The 21,444-nt window shown below is 42.7% G+C and overlaps 2 protein-coding genes across 3 annotated transcripts in view; both read right to left on the bottom strand.

The window, feature by feature from the left end:
- Positions 1 to 588: 588 nt before the first annotated feature.
- On the bottom strand, positions 589 to 7,229 carry LOC110531886 (L-seryl-tRNA(Sec) kinase). The gene is given in 7 exon segments (XM_036989065.1): positions 589 to 1,890; positions 2,539 to 2,632; positions 4,553 to 4,628; positions 5,335 to 5,536; positions 6,202 to 6,568; positions 6,985 to 7,185; positions 7,188 to 7,229. Coding segments are annotated over 7 exon segments (1,194 nt in total). The 5' UTR covers positions 7,215 to 7,229; the 3' UTR covers positions 589 to 1,663.
- A 10,595-nt stretch (positions 7,230 to 17,824) lies between these two features.
- Positions 17,825 to 21,444, bottom strand: part of LOC110533036 (disintegrin and metalloproteinase domain-containing protein 9) — a 41,263-nt gene continuing 37,643 nt past the window's right edge. The window contains exons 20-22 of one of the 2 annotated variants that reach the window (XM_036988969.1): positions 21,142 to 21,220; positions 18,407 to 18,447; positions 17,825 to 18,273 (exon numbers count right to left, since the gene is read on the bottom strand). In XM_036988969.1, coding sequence (XP_036844864.1) covers positions 18,174 to 18,273; positions 18,407 to 18,447; positions 21,142 to 21,220 — 220 coding nt within the window. In that variant the 3' untranslated portion in view covers positions 17,825 to 18,173. The remainder of the gene's footprint in view (positions 18,274 to 18,406; positions 18,448 to 21,141; positions 21,221 to 21,444) is intronic. The other variant, XM_036988958.1, reaches the window with a different exon arrangement.

Consider the following 21,444-nt stretch of genomic DNA (forward strand, 5'->3'; position numbering starts at 1 on the left):
TCAAATTGTGTTTGACAGAACAGTAAAAAAAAATGATCTTCAAGTGTTCACCATTATGCCAGCTAGATCACTCACAGTGCTACGGCTAAGTTAGCCTCCACATTTCCACCTTGCTATGTTCCACCCAGTGCTACGGCTAAGTTAGCCTCCACATTTCCACCTTGCTAGGTTCCACCCAGTGCTACGGCTAAGTTAGCCTCCACATTTCCACCTTGCTATGTTCCACCCAGCGCTACGGCTAAGTTAGCCTCCACATTTCCACCTTGCTAGGTTCCACCCAGTGCTACGGCTAAGTTAGCCTCCACATTTCCACCTTGCTATGTTCCACCCAGTGCTACAGCTAAGTTAGCCTCCACATTTCCACCTTGCTATGTTCCACCCAGTGCTACGGCTAAGTTAGCCTCCACATTTCCACCTTGCTAGGTTCCGCCCAGTGCTACGGCTAAGTTAGCCTCCACATTTCCACCTTGATAGGTTCCACCTTGCTATGTTCCACCCAGGGCAACGGCTAAGTTAGCCTCCACATTTCCACCTTGCTATGTTCCACCCAGTGCTACAGCTAAGTTAGCCTCCACATTTCCACCTTACTAGGTTCCACCCAGTGCTACGGCTAAGTTAGCCTCCACATTTCCACCTTGCTAGGTTCCACCCAGTGCTACGGCTAAGTTAGCCTCCACATTTCCACCTTGCTATGTTCCACCCAGTGCTACAGCTAAGTTAGCCTCCACATTTCCACCTTGCTATGTTCCACCCAGTGCTACGGCTAAGTTAGCCTCCACATTTCCACCTTGCTAGGTTCCGCCCAGTGCTACGGCTAAGTTAGCCTCCACATTTCCACCTTGCTAGGTTCCACCTTGCTATGTTCCACCCAGTGCAACGGCTAAGTTAGCCTCCACATTTCCACCTTGCTATGTTCCACCCAGTGCTACAGCTAAGTTAGCCTCCACATTTCCACCTTACTAGGTTCCACCCAGTGCAACGGCTAAGTTAGCCTCCACATTTCCACCTTGCTATGTTCCACCCAGTGCTACGGCTAAGTTAGCCTCCACATTTCCACCTTACTAGGTTCCACCCAGTGCTACGGCTAAGTTAGCCTCCACATTTCCACCTTGCTAGGTTCCACCTTGCTATGTTCCACCCAGTGCTACGGCTAAGTTAGCCTCCACATTTCCACCTTGTTAGGTTCCACCCAGTGCTACGGCTAAGTTAGCCTCCACATTTCCACCTTACTAGGTTCCACCCAGTGCTACGGCTAAGTCAGCCTCCACATTTCCACCTTACTAGGTTCCACACAGTGCTACGGCTAAGTTAGCCTCCACATTTCCACCTTGCTAGGTTCCACCCAGTACTACGGCTAAGTTAGCCTCCACATTTCCACCTTGCTAGGTTCCACCCAGTGCTACGGCCAAGTTAGCCTCCACATTTCCACCTTGCTAGGATCCACCTTGCTATGTTCCACCCAGTGCTACGGCTAAGTTAGCCTCCACATTTCCACCCTGTTAGGTTCCACCTTGCTAGGTTCCACCCTGTATATGCACCTAACAGGTTGGACGTTTTGTCAGAAAAATATATAAATGTAATTACTAACGTCAATATGTATGACTATTTACATAGAATCAATGAAAGTTACATAACGGCGATCATCTATCCCTCATTTTCTGTGTCATTTTATTCTGTCATAAGGAGGAAGGTATCTTGCAATGATTTCCTGTTTCTCTTTGTTGAAGACGTCCACGGCTCTGTCCACAACCCGTTCCACCTCCACGCCCTCTCCCTGGGTTAAGGGAAGGCCGTGGAGAACTTGTCTCCGCAGGTCCTGGAGAAATCTGGTTTTGGATTCATTGAAGTCGGCTGCCAGAGACCTCATCCTCTCTGGGGGAAGTTGATGTTCTGAACCTAGAGGATGACGAGTTGTGATTTACTGGTGAGCGTATAAAGAAGGAAGGGGAGGTAGTGAGTCAAGAAACGTTCTACTTAGAAACCTACAATATAAACACACAATCATTCATTCTCTCTGTGAAACATGCCTTGCCACAATTTTTTTTAAAGTTCGACTCCAGACGACGTTGAAACAAGATTTTGAGATGAGCGCGGGGCAAGACGTTACTGCCATGTTCTCACACAGTCAAGAGTATCTGACACGTGTTACGAGGGGAGCTTCACACTACCACGACGTGGTTGGTACGGGTCCCCCCCCCCCCCCAAAAAAACAGAGAAGTTTAGTCGTCTCGTGCTTCAACACCTCTTTTAGTTGTTGTGGTGCGGGCAACGTCATCTCACTGAGTCTACCTTTTAAAGGGGAGAGTAAACACCTCAGAATGTCCACGTGCTCCATGTTCATATTCCCCTTTGTTTGGCGTTCGTTCGGCACGGCGGGTTTTAGGGACCGACTGCCGGTGGGGCGTACGGCTGACAACATTTTCCGCTTGCAAATTACGCCTGGCATTCCGTTCAGAGTCGCTAAGTACTCTCAGCCGGCAAACTCTATCAGTGTGTGTGTGTGGGCTTTAAGGATCACAGTAAGGATGAATTACTGACCTCTGGCTTCCTGCATGGCCTGTGAGACCAGGCGTCTGCAGGCCTGGTCAGCCTGGTGGACCACACTGGACACACAGCTCTGACGGTCAGCCTCCTACAGAATATAGAATACACCACAGCTCTGAGGGTCAGCCTCCTACAGAATATAGAATATACCACAGCTCTGAGGGTCAGCCTCCTACAGAATATAGAATACACCACAGCTCTGAGGGTCAGCCTCCTACAGAATACACCACAGCTCTGAGGGTCAGCCTCCTACAGAATATAGAATACACCACAGCTCTGAGGGTCAGCCTCCTACAGAATATAGAATACACCACAGCTCTGATGGTCAGCCTCCTACAGAATATAGAATACACCACAGCTCTGATGGTCAGCCTCCTACAGAATATAGAATACACCACAGCTCTGAGGGTCAGCCTCCTACAGAATATAGAATACACCACAGCTCTGATGGTCAGCCTCCTACAGAATATAGAATACACCACAGCTCTGATGGTCAGCCTCCTACAGAATATAGAATACACCACAGCTCTGAGGGTCAGCCTCCTACAGAATATAGAATACACCACAGCTCTGAGGGTCAGCCTCCTACAGAATATAGAATACACCACAGCTCTGAGGGTCAGCCTCCTACAGAATATAGAATACACCACAGCTCTGATGGTCAGCCTCCTACAGAATATAGAATACACCACAGCTCTGAGGGTCAGCCTCCTACAGAATACACCACAGCTCTGAGGGTCAGCCTCCTACAGAATATAGAATACACCACAGCTCTGAGGGTCAGCCTCCTACAGAATACACCACAGCTCTGAGGGTCAGCCTCCTACAGAATATAGAATACACCACAGCTCTGAGGGTCAGCCTCCTACAGAATATACCACAGCTCTGAGGGTCAGCCTCCTACAGAATACACCACAGCTCTGAGGGTCAGCCTCCTACAGAATATAGAATACACCACAGCTCTGAGGGTCAGCCTCCTACAGAATACACCACAGCTCTGAGGGTCAGCCTCCTACAGAATATAGAATACACCACAGCTCTGATGGTCAGCCTCCTACAGAATATAGAATACACCACAGCTCTGAGGGTCAGCCTCCTACAGAATACACCACAGCTCTGAGGGTCAGCCTCCTACAGAATATAGAATACACCACAGCTCTGAGGGTCAGCCTCCTACAGAATATAGAATGCACCACAGCTCTGATAGTCAGCCTCCTACAGAATATAGAATACACCACAGCTCTGATAGTCAGCCTCCTACAGAATACACCACAGCTCTGATAGTCAGCCTCCTACAGAATACACCACAGCTCTGATAGTCAGCCTCCTACAGAATACACCACAGCTCTGATAGTCAGCCTCCTACAGAATACACCACAGCTCTGATAGTCAGCCTCCTACAGAATATAGAATACACCACAGCTCTGATAGTCAGCCTCCTACAGAATACACCACAGAGCTCTGAGGGTCAGCCTCCTACAGAATACAGCAGAGGTCACGTTAACATGGTCAAAATGCTCATCACCATACTGTAAGCTGCTCTGGCTCCTACTAGACTCAGTGGGTCCCATGAACTAACAGAACATACCTTCTGCTCAGCGTTGTCCTGGACTGGACTCAGTGGGTTCCATGAACTAACAGAACATACCTTCTGCTCAGCGTTGTCCTGGACTGGACTCAGTGGGTTCCGTGAACTAACAGAACATACCTTCTGCTCAGCGTTGTCCTGGACTGGACTCAGTGGGTTCCATGAACTAACAGAACATACCTTCTGCTCAGCGTTGTCCTGGACTGGACTCAGTGGGTTCCATGAACTAACAGAACATACCTTCTGCTCAGCGTTGTCCTGGACTGGACTTAGTGGGTTCCATGAACTAACAGAACATACCTTCTGCTCAGTGTTGTCCTGGACTGGACTCAGTGGGTTCCATGAACTAACAGAACATACCTTCTGCTCAGCGTTGTCCTGGACTGGACTCAGTGGGTTCCATGAACTAACAGAACATACCTTCTGCTCAGCGTTGTCCTGGACTGGACTCAGTGGGTTCTCCAACGCAGTAGAGATCACCTTCACCAACCTTTGGCTGAAGGAGACGGTGAAACACAAGGTTAATATACATAAACAGTAACATTTGATTAACGTCCCATTTCCTGTCTGATTGCTTGGATCGGACGGGGCCACCGTGTCTCCCGACCCCTCCTGTCTCAGCCTCCAGTATTTATGCTGCAGTAGTTTATGTGTCGGGGGGCTAGGGTCAGTCTGTTATATCTGGAGTATTTCTCCTGTCCTTTCCGGTGTCCTGTGTGAATTTAAGTGTGCTCTCTCTAATTCTCTCTTTCTCTCTTTCTTTCTCTCTCTCGGAGGACCTGAGCCCTAGGACCATGCCTCAGGACTACCTGACATGATGACTCCTTGCTGTCCCCAGTCCACCTGGCCGTGCTGCTGCTCCAGTTTCAACTGTTCTGCCTTATTATTATTGGACCATGCTGGTCATTTATGAACATTTGAACATCTTGGCCATGTTCTGTTATAATCTCCACCCGGCACAGCCAGAAGAGGACTGGCCACCCCTCATAGCCTGGTTCCTCTCTAGGTTTCTTCCTAGGTTCTGGCCTTTCTAGGGAGTTTTTCCTAGCCACCGTGCTTCTACACCTGCATTGCTTGCTGTTTGGGGTTTTAGGCTGGGTTTCTGTACAGCACTTTGAGATATCAGCTGATGTGCGAAGGGCTTTATAAATACATTTGATTTGATTGCTTGTGTAAGGGGACACTTCCCTAGACTCACTCACATGTATTCTATGGTGAAGTGGTGTTCGCTGTCCAGAGTGACACTGTTCTGCTCCCATGGGTTTCTCTGAGGGTTTGGAGGCTCCATGCGCTTGGCCATCTCTACTATAACATCACTGGGTAACGGCTGGGGCCTCAGCTGGTTTCTCCTGACACACGACTCCACGGGACAGTGGACGTACACCTGACAGAATCCCACAGAGTCTGTTTTCAAAGAGAAAAATGTCATCGTAGGCAAACGATATCTATGATTTACTAACTGTTTCCACGGAAACGGAATTACGCCGAGACTCTGATTTAACACGAAGACTTATGCTAAACAAAAAAAAAACATTGATTTCAAAGTTTAACAAACCATACATACAATTCTATGCACAACAACTTGTTTGAACAATTTACATAGTAAATAAATAAAAATAAATAAAAAAAAAAACATTTACTGGAAAAACTGTGCAGATGCAAAAGTTTGGTAACAGAATTATGGTCAAATCTCCCTCAGTTTTATTCTGTTAACAAACTTTATCTGCACAGTTGTTCCTGTAAATGTGTTTTTGTTTTCTGTGGACATATTTAAAAGTCGTCCTTGTTTCGTTTGGTACATTTGTTTGGTAATTTGTAACTTTTTGGGCGACCAGACCAAATGCACATAGAAATGTGACTTATAGATCTGTCATTTTCATTGAAAGCGAGTCTTAGAAAGCGGTAGGTCTGTTCTAGGTGTGCAATTTCTATGCTTCCCATACTTATTTTTGCATATTGTACTTTCAGTTTTGTACACCGGGCTTCAAACAGCTTTAAATAAAATATTATCAAGACATTTCACAATGTTTCTGACGGTGCAGTACGACAGGGTTTCAGATTTAACATACGTTTTCTGGCCAGTTGGTACACCTCGTATCTCATGCTTGGATAGTAGAAGTTGTCGTCCAGCAGAATGACGAGTGGCGGCGGTGGTCGATCTGAAGGTGATGGGTAAGCCTGAGAAGAGCCCTCCGGTGTCCCGCAGACCTGAGAAGAGCCCACCGGTGTCCCGCAGACCTGAGAAGAGCCCGCCGGTGTCCCGCAGAACGGAGAAGAGCCCGCCGGTGTCCCGCAGACCTGAGCGGCGTGAAGGAGACGACTCCGGGCATCCCTGTTGATCTGGTAGATGATTGGTGGTAGCTGCTCTGTGGGACTCTGTAGGAACTGTTCAACACACCGCAGCACCACTTGTCTGTGACATTTCCATTCAGTCTGCTGAAAGACATGGGGGTTGTGGCACAGTGACATGAGGAATACATTCATGACAAACTCTGTTGCCTATTTCAAATAGTATATCATATTGTAATGACCCTGGGTTTGTCATGAAGCGCTGGAAATCGAGCATGCTTTTGCGGCACAGTCGATAGCGCACCGGACCCGAGGGTTCGAGACCTGCTCCTTGCCGTTTCATTACATTATCAATCAAACCTATGACGCATTTATATGGAAATTAACTCCCTTTTGATTCCTCTGGTAAAATGTTGTCTAATTGCAGTTGCTTTACAGGCAGTGTAATTCAATAATGCAGATTTGATTGAATTTCGGCACAAAACATCCCAGGTGGGTAGTTGAGAATTTACAGTTCTCAGTAGTCTACATTGATATAAACAGGATTTAGACTTGTAATGTACCGTCTGCGATCGCGGAATATCCTCCTCATCCTCGACTTCCTTCACATTGAAAGCGTCACCGGGAATCAGGTCGTCGTAAGAAATGACAGCGGACCTCCAGCCTCGTTGGACAGAGTGAGAGTTGACCGCCTGTGCAAGCGTCGACTTTCCTGCTGCAGGTAAACCGCAGAGAACACACAAGCATATCCGGGTGCACATCGCAAATTAACACTATCTTCATTTAGATTCATCGACGGAACGATGTGTCACCTTTGCAACGTTATTAAACTATTATTTGTTGAGGAATGTCCTCTTCCTGACCCATAACAAGTCCACGTCATAATCCAGTACTTCTATGGTGGTTTTGTTTTGGTAAGTATACTAGTTTATGGCCCAGTGCTGCCACCTGTGGTGCCGGAGGTTCTACCAAACCAATGGCATGTTCAGAGTAATACCAAAGACAGGACAGTATCAAAGACCGGCTCAAACTGATTCTCCAACGGAAGTCCCCGTTCATACTAGGTAAACTCACGCGTACAAACACGTCATCGGGTCTAAGGGTCCTCTCGTGTCGAACTGCGCATGTGCACGCCGTCTCAAAGCCACTCTTTCGACAAAAGTTTAAAAAATCAAATCAAATGCTGTTGGTCACATATTCAGCAGATGTTATTGGTCACATATTCAGTAGATGTTATTGGTCACATATTCAGCAGATGTTATTGGTCACATATTTAGTAGATGTTATTGGTCACATATTTAGTAGATGTTATTGGTCACATATTTAGTAGATGTTATTGGTCACATACACATATTCAGCAGATGTTATTGGTCACATACACATATTCAGCAGATGTTATTGGTCACATACACATATTCAGCAGATGTTATTGGTCACATACACATATTTAGCAGATGTTATTGGTCACAGACACATATTTAGCAGATGTTATTGGTCACATATTCAGCAGATGTTATTGGTCACATATTCAGCAGATGTTATTGGTCACATACACATATTCAGCAGATGTTATTGGTCACATATTCAGCAGATGTTATTGGTCACATACACATATTCAGCAGATGTTATTGGTCACATGCACATATTTAGCAGATGTTATTGGTCACATGCACATATTTAGCAGATGTTATTGGTCACAGACACATATTCAGCAGATGTTATTGGTCACATACACATATTCAGCAGATGTTATTGGTCACATGCACATATTCAGCAGATGTTATTGGTCACATACACATATTTAGCTGATGTTATTGGTCACATATTTAGTAGATGTTATTGGTCACATACACATATTCAGCAGATGTTATTGGTCACATACACATATTTAGCAGATGTTATTGGTCACAGACACATATTTAGCAGATGTTATTGGTCACATATTCAGCAGATGTTATTGGTCACATACACATATTCAGCAGATGTTATTGGTCACATATTCAGCAGATGTTATTGGTCACATATTCAGCAGATGTTATTGGTCACATACACATATTCAGCAGATGTTATTGGTCACATACACATATTTAGCAGATGTTATTGGTCACATATTCAGCAGATGTTATTGGTCACATACACATATTCAGCAGATGTTATTGGTCACATGCACATATTTAGCAGATGTTATTGGTCACATGCACATATTTAGCAGATGTTATTGGTCACAGACACATATTCAGCAGATGTTATTGGTCACATACACATATTCAGCAGATGCCATTGGTCACATGCACATATTCAGCAGATGTTATTGGTCACATACACATATTCAGCAGATGTTATTGGTCACATGCACATATTCAGCAGATGTTATTGGTCACATATACATATTCAGCAGATGTTATTGGTCACATACACATATTCAGCAGATGTTATTGGTCACATACACATATTCAGCAGATGTTATTGGTCACATATTCAGCAGATGTTATTGGTCACATACACATATTCAGCAGATGTTATTGGTCACATATTCAGCAGATGTTATTGGTCACATACACATATTCAGCAGATGTTATTGGTCACATATTCAGCAGATGTTATTGGTCACATACACATATTCAGCAGATGTTATTGGTCACATATTCAGCAGATGTTATTGGTCACATATACATATTCAGCAGATGTTATTGGTCACATATTCAGCAGATGTTATTGGTCACATATTCAGCAGATGTTATTGGTCACATATACATATTCAGCAGATGTTATTGGTCACATATTCAGCAGATGTTATTGGTCACAGACACATATTCAGCAGATGTTATTGGTCACATATTCAGCAGATGTTATTGGTCACATATTCAGCAGATGTTATTGGTCACATGCACATATTCAGCAGATGTTATTGGTCACATATACATATTCAGCAGATGTTATTGGTCACATGCACATATTCAGCAGATGTTATTGGTCACAGACACATATTCAGCAGATGTTATTGGTCACATACACATATTCAGCAGATGTTATTGGTCACAGACACATATTCAGCAGATGTTATTGGTCACATATTCAGCAGATGTTATTGGTCACATATTCAGCAGATGTTATTGGTCACATACACATATTCAGCAGATGTTATTGGTCACATGCACATATTCAGCAGATGTTATTGGTCACATGCACATATTCAGCAGATGTTATTGGTCACAGACACATATTCAGCAGATGTTATTGGTCACAGACACATATTCAGCAGATGTTATTGGTCACATATTTAGTAGATGCCATTGGTCACATACACATATTCAGCAGATGTTATTGGTCACAGACACATATTCAGCAGATGTTATTGGTCACATACACATATTCAGCAGATGTTATTGGTCACAGACACATATTCAGCAGATGTTATTGGTCACATACACATATTTAGCAGATGTTATTGGTCACATACACATATTCAGCAGATGTTATTGGTCACAGACACATATTCAGCAGATGTTATTGGTCACATACACATATTCAGCAGATGTTATTGGTCACATATTCAGCAGATGTTATTGGTCACATATTCAGCAGATGTTATTGGTCACATATTCAGCAGATGTTATTGGTCACATATTCAGCAGATGTTATTGGTCACATATTCAGCAGATGTTATTGGTCACATACACATATTCAGCAGATGTTATTGGTCACATGCACATATTCAGCAGATGTTATTGGTCACATATTCAGCAGATGTTATTGGTCACATATTCAGCAGATGTTATTGGTCACATACACATATTCAGCAGATGTTATTGGTCACATACACATATTCAGCAGATGTTATTGGTCACATATTCAGCAGATGTTATTGGTCACATACACATATTCAGCAGATGTTATTGGTCACAGACACATATTCAGCAGATGTTATTGGTCACATACACATATTTAGCAGATGTTATTGGTCACATACACATATTCAGCAGATGTTATTGGTCACAGACACATATTCAGCAGATGTTATTGGTCACATACACATATTCAGCAGATGTTATTGGTCACATATTCAGCAGATGTTATTGGTCACATATTCAGCAGATGTTATTGGTCACATATTCAGCAGATGTTATTGGTCACATATTCAGCAGATGTTATTGGTCACATATTCAGCAGATGTTATTGGTCACATACACATATTCAGCAGATGTTATTGGTCACATGCACATATTCAGCAGATGTTATTGGTCACATATTCAGCAGATGTTATTGGTCACATATTCAGCAGATGTTATTGGTCACATACACATATTCAGCAGATGTTATTGGTCACATACACATATTCAGCAGATGTTATTGGTCACATATTCAGCAGATGTTATTGGTCACATACACATATTCAGCAGATGTTATTGGTCACATATTCAGCAGATGTTATTGGTCACATACACATATTCAGCAGATGTTATTGGTCACATATTCAGCAGATGTTATTGGTCACATACACATATTCAGCAGATGTTATTGGTCACATATTCAGCAGATGTTATTGGTCACATATACATATTCAGCAGATGTTATTGGTCACATATTCAGCAGATGTTATTGGTCACATATTCAGCAGATGTTATTGGTCACATATACATATTCAGCAGATGTTATTGGTCACATATTCAGCAAATGTTATTGGTCACAGACACATATTCAGCAGATGTTATTGGTCACATATTCAGCAGATGTTATTGGTCACATATTCAGCAGATGTTATTGGTCACATGCACATATTCAGCAGATGTTATTGGTCACATATACATATTCAGCAGATGTTATTGGTCACATGCACATATTCAGCAGATGTTATTGGTCACAGACACATATTCAGCAGATGTTATTGGTCACATACACATATTCAGCAGATGTTATTGGTCACAGACACATATTCAGCAGATGTTATTGGTCACATATTCAGCAGATGTTATTGGTCACATACACATATTCAGCAGATGTTATTGGTCACATGCACATATTCAGCAGATGTTATTGGTCACATGCACATATTCAGCAGATGTTATTGGTCACATGCACATATTCAGCAGATGTTATTGGTCACATGCACATATTCAGCAGATGTTATTGGTCACATACACATATTTAGCAGATGTTATTGGTCACATACACATATTCAGCAGATGTTATTGGTCACAGACACATATTCAGCAGATGTTATTGGTCACATACACATATTCAGCAGATGTTATTGGTCACATATTCAGCAGATGTTATTGGTCACATATTCAGCAGATGTTATTGGTCACATATTCAGCAGATGTTATTGGTCACATATTCAGCAGATGTTATTGGTCACATATTCAGCAGATGTTATTGGTCACATATTCAGCAGATGTTATTGGTCACATGCACATATTCAGCAGATGTTATTGGTCACATATACATATTCAGCAGATGTTATTGGTCACATGCACATATTCAGCAGATGTTATTGGTCACAGACACATATTCAGCAGATGTTATTGGTCACATACACATATTCAGCAGATGTTATTGGTCACAGACACATATTCAGCAGATGTTATTGGTCACATATTCAGCAGATGTTATTGGTCACATATTCAGCAGATGTTATTGGTCACATACACATATTCAGCAGATGTTATTGGTCACATGCACATATTCAGCAGATGTTATTGGTCACATGCACATATTCAGCAGATGTTATTGGTCACAGACACATATTCAGCAGATGTTATTGGTCACAGACACATATTCAGCAGATGTTATTGGTCACATATTTAGTAGATGCCATTGGTCACATACACATATTCAGCAGATGTTATTGGTCACAGACACATATTCAGCAGATGTTATTGGTCACATACACATATTCAGCAGATGTTATTGGTCACAGACACATATTCAGCAGATGTTATTGGTCACATACACATATTTAGCAGATGTTATTGGTCACATACACATATTCAGCAGATGTTATTGGTCACAGACACATATTCAGCAGATGTTATTGGTCACATACACATATTCAGCAGATGTTATTGGTCACATATTCAGCAGATGTTATTGGTCACATATTCAGCAGATGTTATTGGTCACATATTCAGCAGATGTTATTGGTCACATATTCAGCAGATGTTATTGGTCACATATTCAGCAGATGTTATTGGTCACATACACATATTCAGCAGATGTTATTGGTCACATGCACATATTCAGCAGATGTTATTGGTCACATATTCAGCAGATGTTATTGGTCACATATTCAGCAGATGTTATTGGTCACATACACATATTCAGCAGATGTTATTGGTCACATACACATATTCAGCAGATGTTATTGGTCACATATTCAGCAGATGTTATTGGTCACATACACATATTCAGCAGATGTTATTGGTCACATATTCAGCAGATGTTATTGGTCACATACACATATTCAGCAGATGTTATTGGTCACATATTCAGCAGATGTTATTGGTCACATACACATATTCAGCAGATGTTATTGGTCACATATTCAGCAGATGTTATTGGTCACATATACATATTCAGCAGATGTTATTGGTCACATATTCAGCAGATGTTATTGGTCACATATTCAGCAGATGTTATTGGTCACATATACATATTCAGCAGATGTTATTGGTCACATATTCAGCAGATGTTATTGGTCACAGACACATATTCAGCAGATGTTATTGGTCACATATTCAGCAGATGTTATTGGTCACATATTCAGCAGATGTTATTGGTCACATGCACATATTCAGCAGATGTTATTGGTCACATATACATATTCAGCAGATGTTATTGGTCACATGCACATATTCAGCAGATGTTATTGGTCACAGACACATATTCAGCAGATGTTATTGGTCACATACACATATTCAGCAGATGTTATTGGTCACAGACACATATTCAGCAGATGTTATTGGTCACATATTCAGCAGATGTTATTGGTCACATACACATATTCAGCAGATGTTATTGGTCACATGCACATATTCAGCAGATGTTATTGGTCACATGCACATATTCAGCAGATGTTATTGGTCACATACACATATTTAGCAGATGTTATTGGTCACATACACATATTCAGCAGATGTTATTGGTCACAGACACATATTCAGCAGATGTTATTGGTCACATACACATATTCAGCAGATGTTATTGGTCACATATTCAGCAGATGTTATTGGTCACATATTCAGCAGATGTTATTGGTCACATATTCAGCAGATGTTATTGGTCACATATTCAGCAGATGTTATTGGTCACATATTCAGCAGATGTTATTGGTCACATACACATATTCAGCAGATGTTATTGGTCACATGCACATATTCAGCAGATGTTATTGGTCACATATTCAGCAGATGTTATTGGTCACATATTCAGCAGATGTTATTGGTCACATACACATATTCAGCAGATGTTATTGGTCACATACACATATTCAGCAGATGTTATTGGTCACATATTCAGCAGATGTTATTGGTCACATACACATATTCAGCAGATGTTATTGGTCACATGCACATATTTAGCAGATGTTATTGGTCACATATTTAGCAGATGTTATTGGTCACAGACACATATTCAGCAGATGTTATTGGTCACATATTCAGCAGATGTTATTGGTCACATACACATATTCAGCAGATGTTATTGGTCACATATTCAGCAGATGTTATTGGTCACATACACATATTCAGCAGATGTTATTGGTCACATGCACATATTCAGCAGATGTTATTGGTCACATGCACATATTCAGCAGATGTTATTGGTCACATATTCAGCAGATGTTATTGGTCACATATTCAGCAGATGTTATTGGTCACATACACATATTCAGCAGATGTTATTGGTCACATACACATATTCAGCAGATGTTATTGGTCACATATTCAGCAGATGTTATTGGTCACATGCACATATTCAGCAGATGTTATTGGTCACATATTCAGCAGATGTTATTGGTCACATACACATATTCAGCAGATGTTATTGGTCACATGCACATATTCAGCAGATGTTATTGGTCACATATACATATTCAGCAGATGTTATTGGTCACATATACATATTCAGCAGATGTTATTGGTCACATACACATATTCAGCAGATGTTATTGGTCACATATACATATTCAGCAGATGTTATTGGTCACATGCACATATTCAGCAGATGTTATTGGTCACATATACATATTCAGCAGATGTTATTGGTCACATGCACATATTCAGCAGATGTTATTGGTCACATATTCAGCAGATGTTATTGGTCACATACACATATTCAGCAGATGTTATTGGTCACATACACATATTCAGCAGATGTTATTGGTCACATGCACATATTCAGCAGATGTTATTGGTCACATGCACATATTCAGCAGATGTTATTGGTCACATATACATATTCAGCAGATGTTATTGGTCACATGCACATATTCAGCAGATGTTATTGGTCACATACACATATTCAGCAGATGTTATTGGTCACATACACATATTCAGCAGATGTTATTGGTCACATGCACATATTTAGCAGATGTTATTGGTCACATGCACATATTTAGCAGATGTTATTGGTCACATGCACATATTTAGCAGATGTTATTGGTCACATGCACATATTTAGCAGATGTTATTGGTCACATGCACATATTTAGCAGATGTTATTGGTCACAGACACATATTCAGCAGATGTTATTGGTCACATGCACATATTTAGCAGATGTTATTGGTCACAGACACATATTTAGCAGATGTTATTGGTCACAGACACATATTTAGCAGATGTTATTGGTCACATATACATATTCAGCAGATGTTATTGGTCACATACACATATTCAGCAGATGTTATTGGTCACATGCACATATTTAGCAGATGTTATTGGTCACAGACACATATTCAGCAGATGTTATTGGTCACATATTCAGCAGATGTTATTGGTCACAGACACATATTCAGCAGATGTTATTGGTCACATATTCAGCAGATGTTATTGGTCACATATTCAGCAGATGTTATTGGTCACATACACATATTCAGCAGATGTTATTGGTCACAGACACATATTCAGCAGATGTTATTGGTCACAGACACATATTCAGCAGATGTTATTGGTCACAGACACATATTTAGCAGATGTTATTGGTCACAGACACATATTCAGCAGATGTTATTGCGGGTGTAGCGAAATGCTTGTGTTTCTAACTCCAACAGTGCAGTAGTCTCTAACAATTCATAACAAAACACACATCTAAAAGTAAGATGTATGTAATTAAGAAATATATCAATATTAAGACGAGCAATGTTGGAGTGGCATAGACTAAGATACAGTAGAATAGAATACAGTATATACATATGAGATGAGTAATATAGACTAGGATACAGTAGAATAGAATACAGTATATAGATATGAGATGAGAAATACATAGACTAAGATACAGTAGAATAGAATACAGTATATAGATATGAGATGAGAAATACATAGACTAGGATACAGTAGAATAGAATACAGTATATAGATATGAGATGAGAAATACATAGACTAAGATACAGTAGAATAGAATACAGTATATAGATATGAGATGAGAAATACATAGACTAAGATACAGTAGAATAGAATACAGTAGAATAGAATACAGTATATACATATGAGATGAGTAATACATAGACTAAGATACAGTAGGATAGAATACAGTATATACATATGAGATGAGTAAAGCAGTATGTAAACATTATTAAAGTGACCAGTGATTCCATGTCTATGTATATGGGGCAGCAGTCTCTAAGGTGCAGGGTTGAGTAACCGGGTGGTGCAGTCTCTACGGTGCAGGGTTGAGTAACCGGGTGGTAGTCGGCTAGTGATGGCTATTTAACAGTCTGATGACCTTGAGATAGAAGCTGTTTTTCAGTATCTCAGTCCCTGCTTTGATGCACCTGTACTGACCTCACCTTCTGGATGATAGCAGGGTGAACAGGCAGTGGCTCGGGTGGTTGTTGTCCTTGATGATCTTTTTGGCCTTCCTGTGACATCGGGTGCTGTAGGTGTCCTGGAGGGCAGGCAGTTGTTGTTGGCTATTGCTCCATTTAAAAAACAATCATTACCGCATGTAAGAGGCCTGAGAAATGAAAACCGGGTGGTGTAGACTACGCTCCAAAATGCCATGTGGTTCAATGAGAACACAAACATTTTCCAAGGCAGAGATGAGTGGCAGATACAGAGATGCGCGAGGACAGCAGTGGACACATACATTCTGGCCTAATGACAATAGCCCTGCCAAATGGCATTACACTTCTTTGGGTGATTGTGTAACCCATATCTCTTTCCATTCACCACTGTTTGGAGGCTTGCAATGTGTTTGTGAGAGAACGAACGTCAGTGGGTCGTCTTGTAGAGAATGTTTGACAATCAGATGAAAAGAACAACATGACTGGTTGTGTTTATGCCACAATAAAAAAAGGTCATACATTTTTTTTAAAGTTAAATGACAAATCTTTAAAATCGCCCGGCCCACAGAGATCCCATTGAATTAATAGGATCTCTGGGTTCTATATGAAATGCTATGACTCAGCCCATAACACAGGTTGGTGTAAGTGTGAACATATAGAATGTCCTGTACCTGGAAGAAATGAATTGAACTTTGACCCCTGGTTAGAATACCACAGAAGTATTCAGACCCTTTACTACACCTTTGGCAGTGATTACAGCCTCGAGTCTTCTTGGGTAGGACGCTACAAGCTTGGCACATCACCCAGTCCCTGCCACTGAAAAAAATCCCCACAGCATGCTGCTACCACCATGCTTCACCGTAGGGATGGTGCCAGGTTTCCACCAGATGTGATGCTTGGCATTCAGGCCAACGAGTTTAATCTTGGTTTCATCAGACTAGAGAATCTTGTTTCTCATGGTCTGAGAGTCTTTAGGTGCCTTTTGACGAACTACAAGTGGGTTGGGTAAATTGTTGGGTACCCTTCCCCAGATCTGTGCCTCGACACAATCCTGTCTCGGAGCTCTACTGACAATTCCTTCAACCTCATGTCTTGGTTTTTGCTCTGACATGTCAACTGTGGGATATATATATATATAGCCATGTTATTTTCTACTGATTTCCACTGTTAGTCTACACCTGCTGTCTACAAAGTAAGTCAGCAATAATTTGATTTGACTTTTCAAACTCCGGCATGGTCTGTTTCACAAGCGTTACTAGAAATCTCGCGATGTTGCGCCTCTGGGTTTAGAAACTCTGGTAATATTCTACTGTACCTCTGGGTTTAGAAACTCTGGTAATATTCTACTGTACCTCGGAATGAAAGATTGGCCTAATAAAACAATGGAAAATAAGGCAGGAAATATTATATACATTTTTTATTATGAGTAACATTTAAATATTAAAAAAGATCTTGTAAACCGCTCATAAAATAAATTGAGCCTTTCTGGAACTGAACAATATCAACAATATGTATATTTTTATTACAAAATGTGTTACCTTCATTTCCGTAGTAATAATGTAAAAAGCAATATCTTAAAAAGTCCCTGTCACCAAATCATGTTCCTGCAATAAAATGTTTTTTAAATTATTATTATTTTTTAGATATCCACAAACAATCATACAAATATGAGTAAAATACAAATATGAAATTTACAATAACGAATGAGGGAAGAGCCCCACATTATGTTCGAAGGGGTGTGTCTGTCAGGGTTAATGCTTGGGAGGGATGGGTTTGGGAACACCTGGGCCTTGCTGGGGGAGAGGTGGCTGGGAGGCAGGAGGTTGGTTCCAATTGTTGTTTTCTCCATACCTAAGTGGCATATTAAAACTAAAATCAACATTAAAAAATAAAACATACAACTAAGGCGTTTGTAATATGGACACTCTTCCCCCCCCCCCCCCCCCCCCCCCCCCCCCAATATGCTACGATAAAGCATTAATACCTGGGTCCTGAGGTAGAGGATGGTGGATATGTAGGCATTGGCTGGAAACAGATGAAGAGAGCAGAATTACTACAACATGTAAACTGATTAATAAGTCACATACTGGAAAAGGTCCTAGGTCTGTTTGTGTTGTATAGCCCACTCCCATGACCAGGCTAGATCTGTGTGCGTTGTACAGCCCACTCCCATGACCAGGCTAGGTCTGTTTGTGTTGTATAGCCCACTCCCATGACCAGGCTAGGTCTGTTTGTGTTGTATAGCCCACTCCCATGACCAGGCTAGATCTGTTTGTGTTGTATAGCCCACTCCCATGACCAGGCTAGGTCTGTTTGTGTTGTATAGCCCACTCCCATGACCAGGCTAGATCTGGTTGTATAGCCCACTCCCATGACCACTGGGAGTGGGCTATACAACCAGATCTAGCCTGGTCATGGGAGTGGGCTATACAACCAGATCTAGCCTGGTCATGGGAGTGGGCTATACAACCAGATCTAACCACAGATCCTTGATATCCTCTGTCTGCTCTTGTATACTACCCTCCTCAATTCAAACCACAGATCCTTGATATCCTCTGTCTGCTCTTGTATACTACCCTCCTCAATTCAAACCACAGATCATTGATATCCTCTGTCTGCTCTTGTATACTACCCTCCTCAATTCAAACCACAGGTTTTCAATGGATTTCAAGACCAGAGACAGATGGCGATTGCAAAATGTGGATTATGTAGCAAAATAACCATTTCGATGTGTGCTTGGGGTTATTGTATTGCTAGAAGAGCCACTTGTGGTCAAAGTTCAGCCTCCTCACAGAGTCAACCAGGTTGTTGGCTAAAATGTCCTGGAACTGGGTAAAGTCCATAACCTAAAGTCCGTTGACCTTAACAAGGCCTCCAGGACCAGCAGAAGTAGAACAGCCCCACAACATTAAAGATTCACCACCATATTATACAGTAGGTTGGGGGTTCTTTTCTGCTCATGTATTCTCAGACCCCACCACTGGGTGGACGTGGCCTGTATTCTCAGACACCACTGGGTGGACGTGGCCTGTATTCTCAGACCCCACTGGGTGGACGTGGCCTGTATTCTCAGACCCCACTGGGTGGACGTGGCCTGTATTCTCAGACCCCACTGGGTGGACGTGGCCTGTATTCTCAGACCCCACTGGGTGGACGTGGCCTGTATTCTCAGACCCCACCACTGGGTGGACGTGGCCTGTATTCTCAGACACCACTGGGTGGACGTGGCCTGTATTCTCAGACCCCACTGGGTGGACGTGGCCTGTATTCTCAGACCCCACTGGGTGGACGTGGCCTGTATTCTCAGACCCCACTGGGTGGACGTGGCCTGTATTCTCAGACCCCACTGGGTGGACGTGGCCTGTATTCTCAGACCCCACCACTGGGTGGACGTGGCCTGTATTCTCAGACCCCACTGGGTGGACGTGGCCTGTATTCTCAGACCCCACTGGGTGGACGTGGCCTGTATTCTCAGACCCCACCACTGGGTGGACGTGGCCTGTATTCTCAGACCCCACTGGGTGGACGTGGCCTGTATTCTCAGACCCCACTGGGTGGACGTGGCCTGTATTCTCAGACCCCACTGGGTGGACGTGGCCTGTATTCTCAGACCCCACTGGGTGGACGTGGCCTGTATTCTCAGACCCCACTGGGTGGACGTGGCCTGTATTCTCAGACCCCACCACTGGGTGGACGTGGCCTGTATTCTCAGACCCCACTGGGTGGACGTGGCCTGTATTCTCAGACCCCACTGGGTGGACGTGGCCTGTATTCTCAGACCCCACCACTGGGTGGACGTGGCCTGTATTCTCAGACCCCACTGGGTGGACGTGGCCTGTATTCTCAGACCCCACTGGGTGGACGTGGCCTGTATTCTCAGACCTCACCACTGGGTACGTGGCCTGTATTCTCAGACCCCACTGGGTGGACGTGGCCTGTATTCTCAGACCCCACCACTGGGTGGACGTGGCCTGTATTCTCAGACCCCACTGGGTGGACGTGGCCTGTATTCTCAGACCCCACTGGGTGTACGTGGCCTGTATTCTCAGACCCCACCACTGGGTGGACGTGGCCTGTATTCTCAGACACCACCACTGGGTGGACGTGGCCTGTATTCTCATCTGACCAAAGCACCGGTTCCAATGCAACATTCATAATCTACATTTATCAATGGCCATCTCAGTCTCCGGACTTGAAATCCATTGAAATCCTGTGGTTTGAATTGAGAAGGGCAGTCCACAAGCACAGACAAAGGATATGAAGGATCTGTAAGGGTTCTGTATGGAGGAATGGTCTAAGATCTGTATGGGTTCTGTATGGAGGAATGGTCTAAGACGTACCTTTGAGAATGATGAATAAAATAATATAATTTCAATTTTTGTAATAGATGAGTATTTGAATAATTTTTTCTCATTTTTTATCAAGGGTGTCAATATCAGATCCCACTGTACATGTAGTGGAACTGTTTACCCGAGGGGGTGGGGCCTGTGTTGCTGGGGGAACAGTTTGACCCGAGGGGGTGGGGCCTGTGTTGCTGGGGTAACAGTTTGACCCGAGGGGGTGGGGCCTGTGTTGCTGGGGTAACAGTTTGACCCAAGGGGGCGGGGCCTGTGTTGCTGGGGTAACAGTTTGACCCGAGGGGGTGGGGCCTGTGTTGCTGGGGTAACAGTTTGACCCGAGGGGGCGGGGCCTGTGTTGCTGGGGGAAAAAACAGTTTACCTGAGGGGGTGGGGCCTGTGTTGCTGGAGGTTGTGTAGTTGGTTGTTTCGGGGCATTGCCATTCGCTGTGTTTCCTGACCTGCGTACATTAGAAATCATCATGTGAAATGCAACAGCTGTGACCCAGAGAAAGTCACCCAGTTTTACATACTATATGCTTTTAATCTCATACAATTTCTATTTCTGTCACACAACCTGTTAAACTAATCAAAGAAGTGCCACCATCTAGGTTTGTACAGTTTTGTGATGAGATGAACCCAATTTACAGAGACAAGAATATTTATTGACATTTTGTTGGTTTAC

Source organism: Oncorhynchus mykiss, chromosome 1 (assembly GCF_013265735.2).
Source record: "Oncorhynchus mykiss isolate Arlee chromosome 1, USDA_OmykA_1.1, whole genome shotgun sequence".
Classification (NCBI taxonomy): domain Eukaryota; kingdom Metazoa; phylum Chordata; class Actinopteri; order Salmoniformes; family Salmonidae; genus Oncorhynchus; species Oncorhynchus mykiss.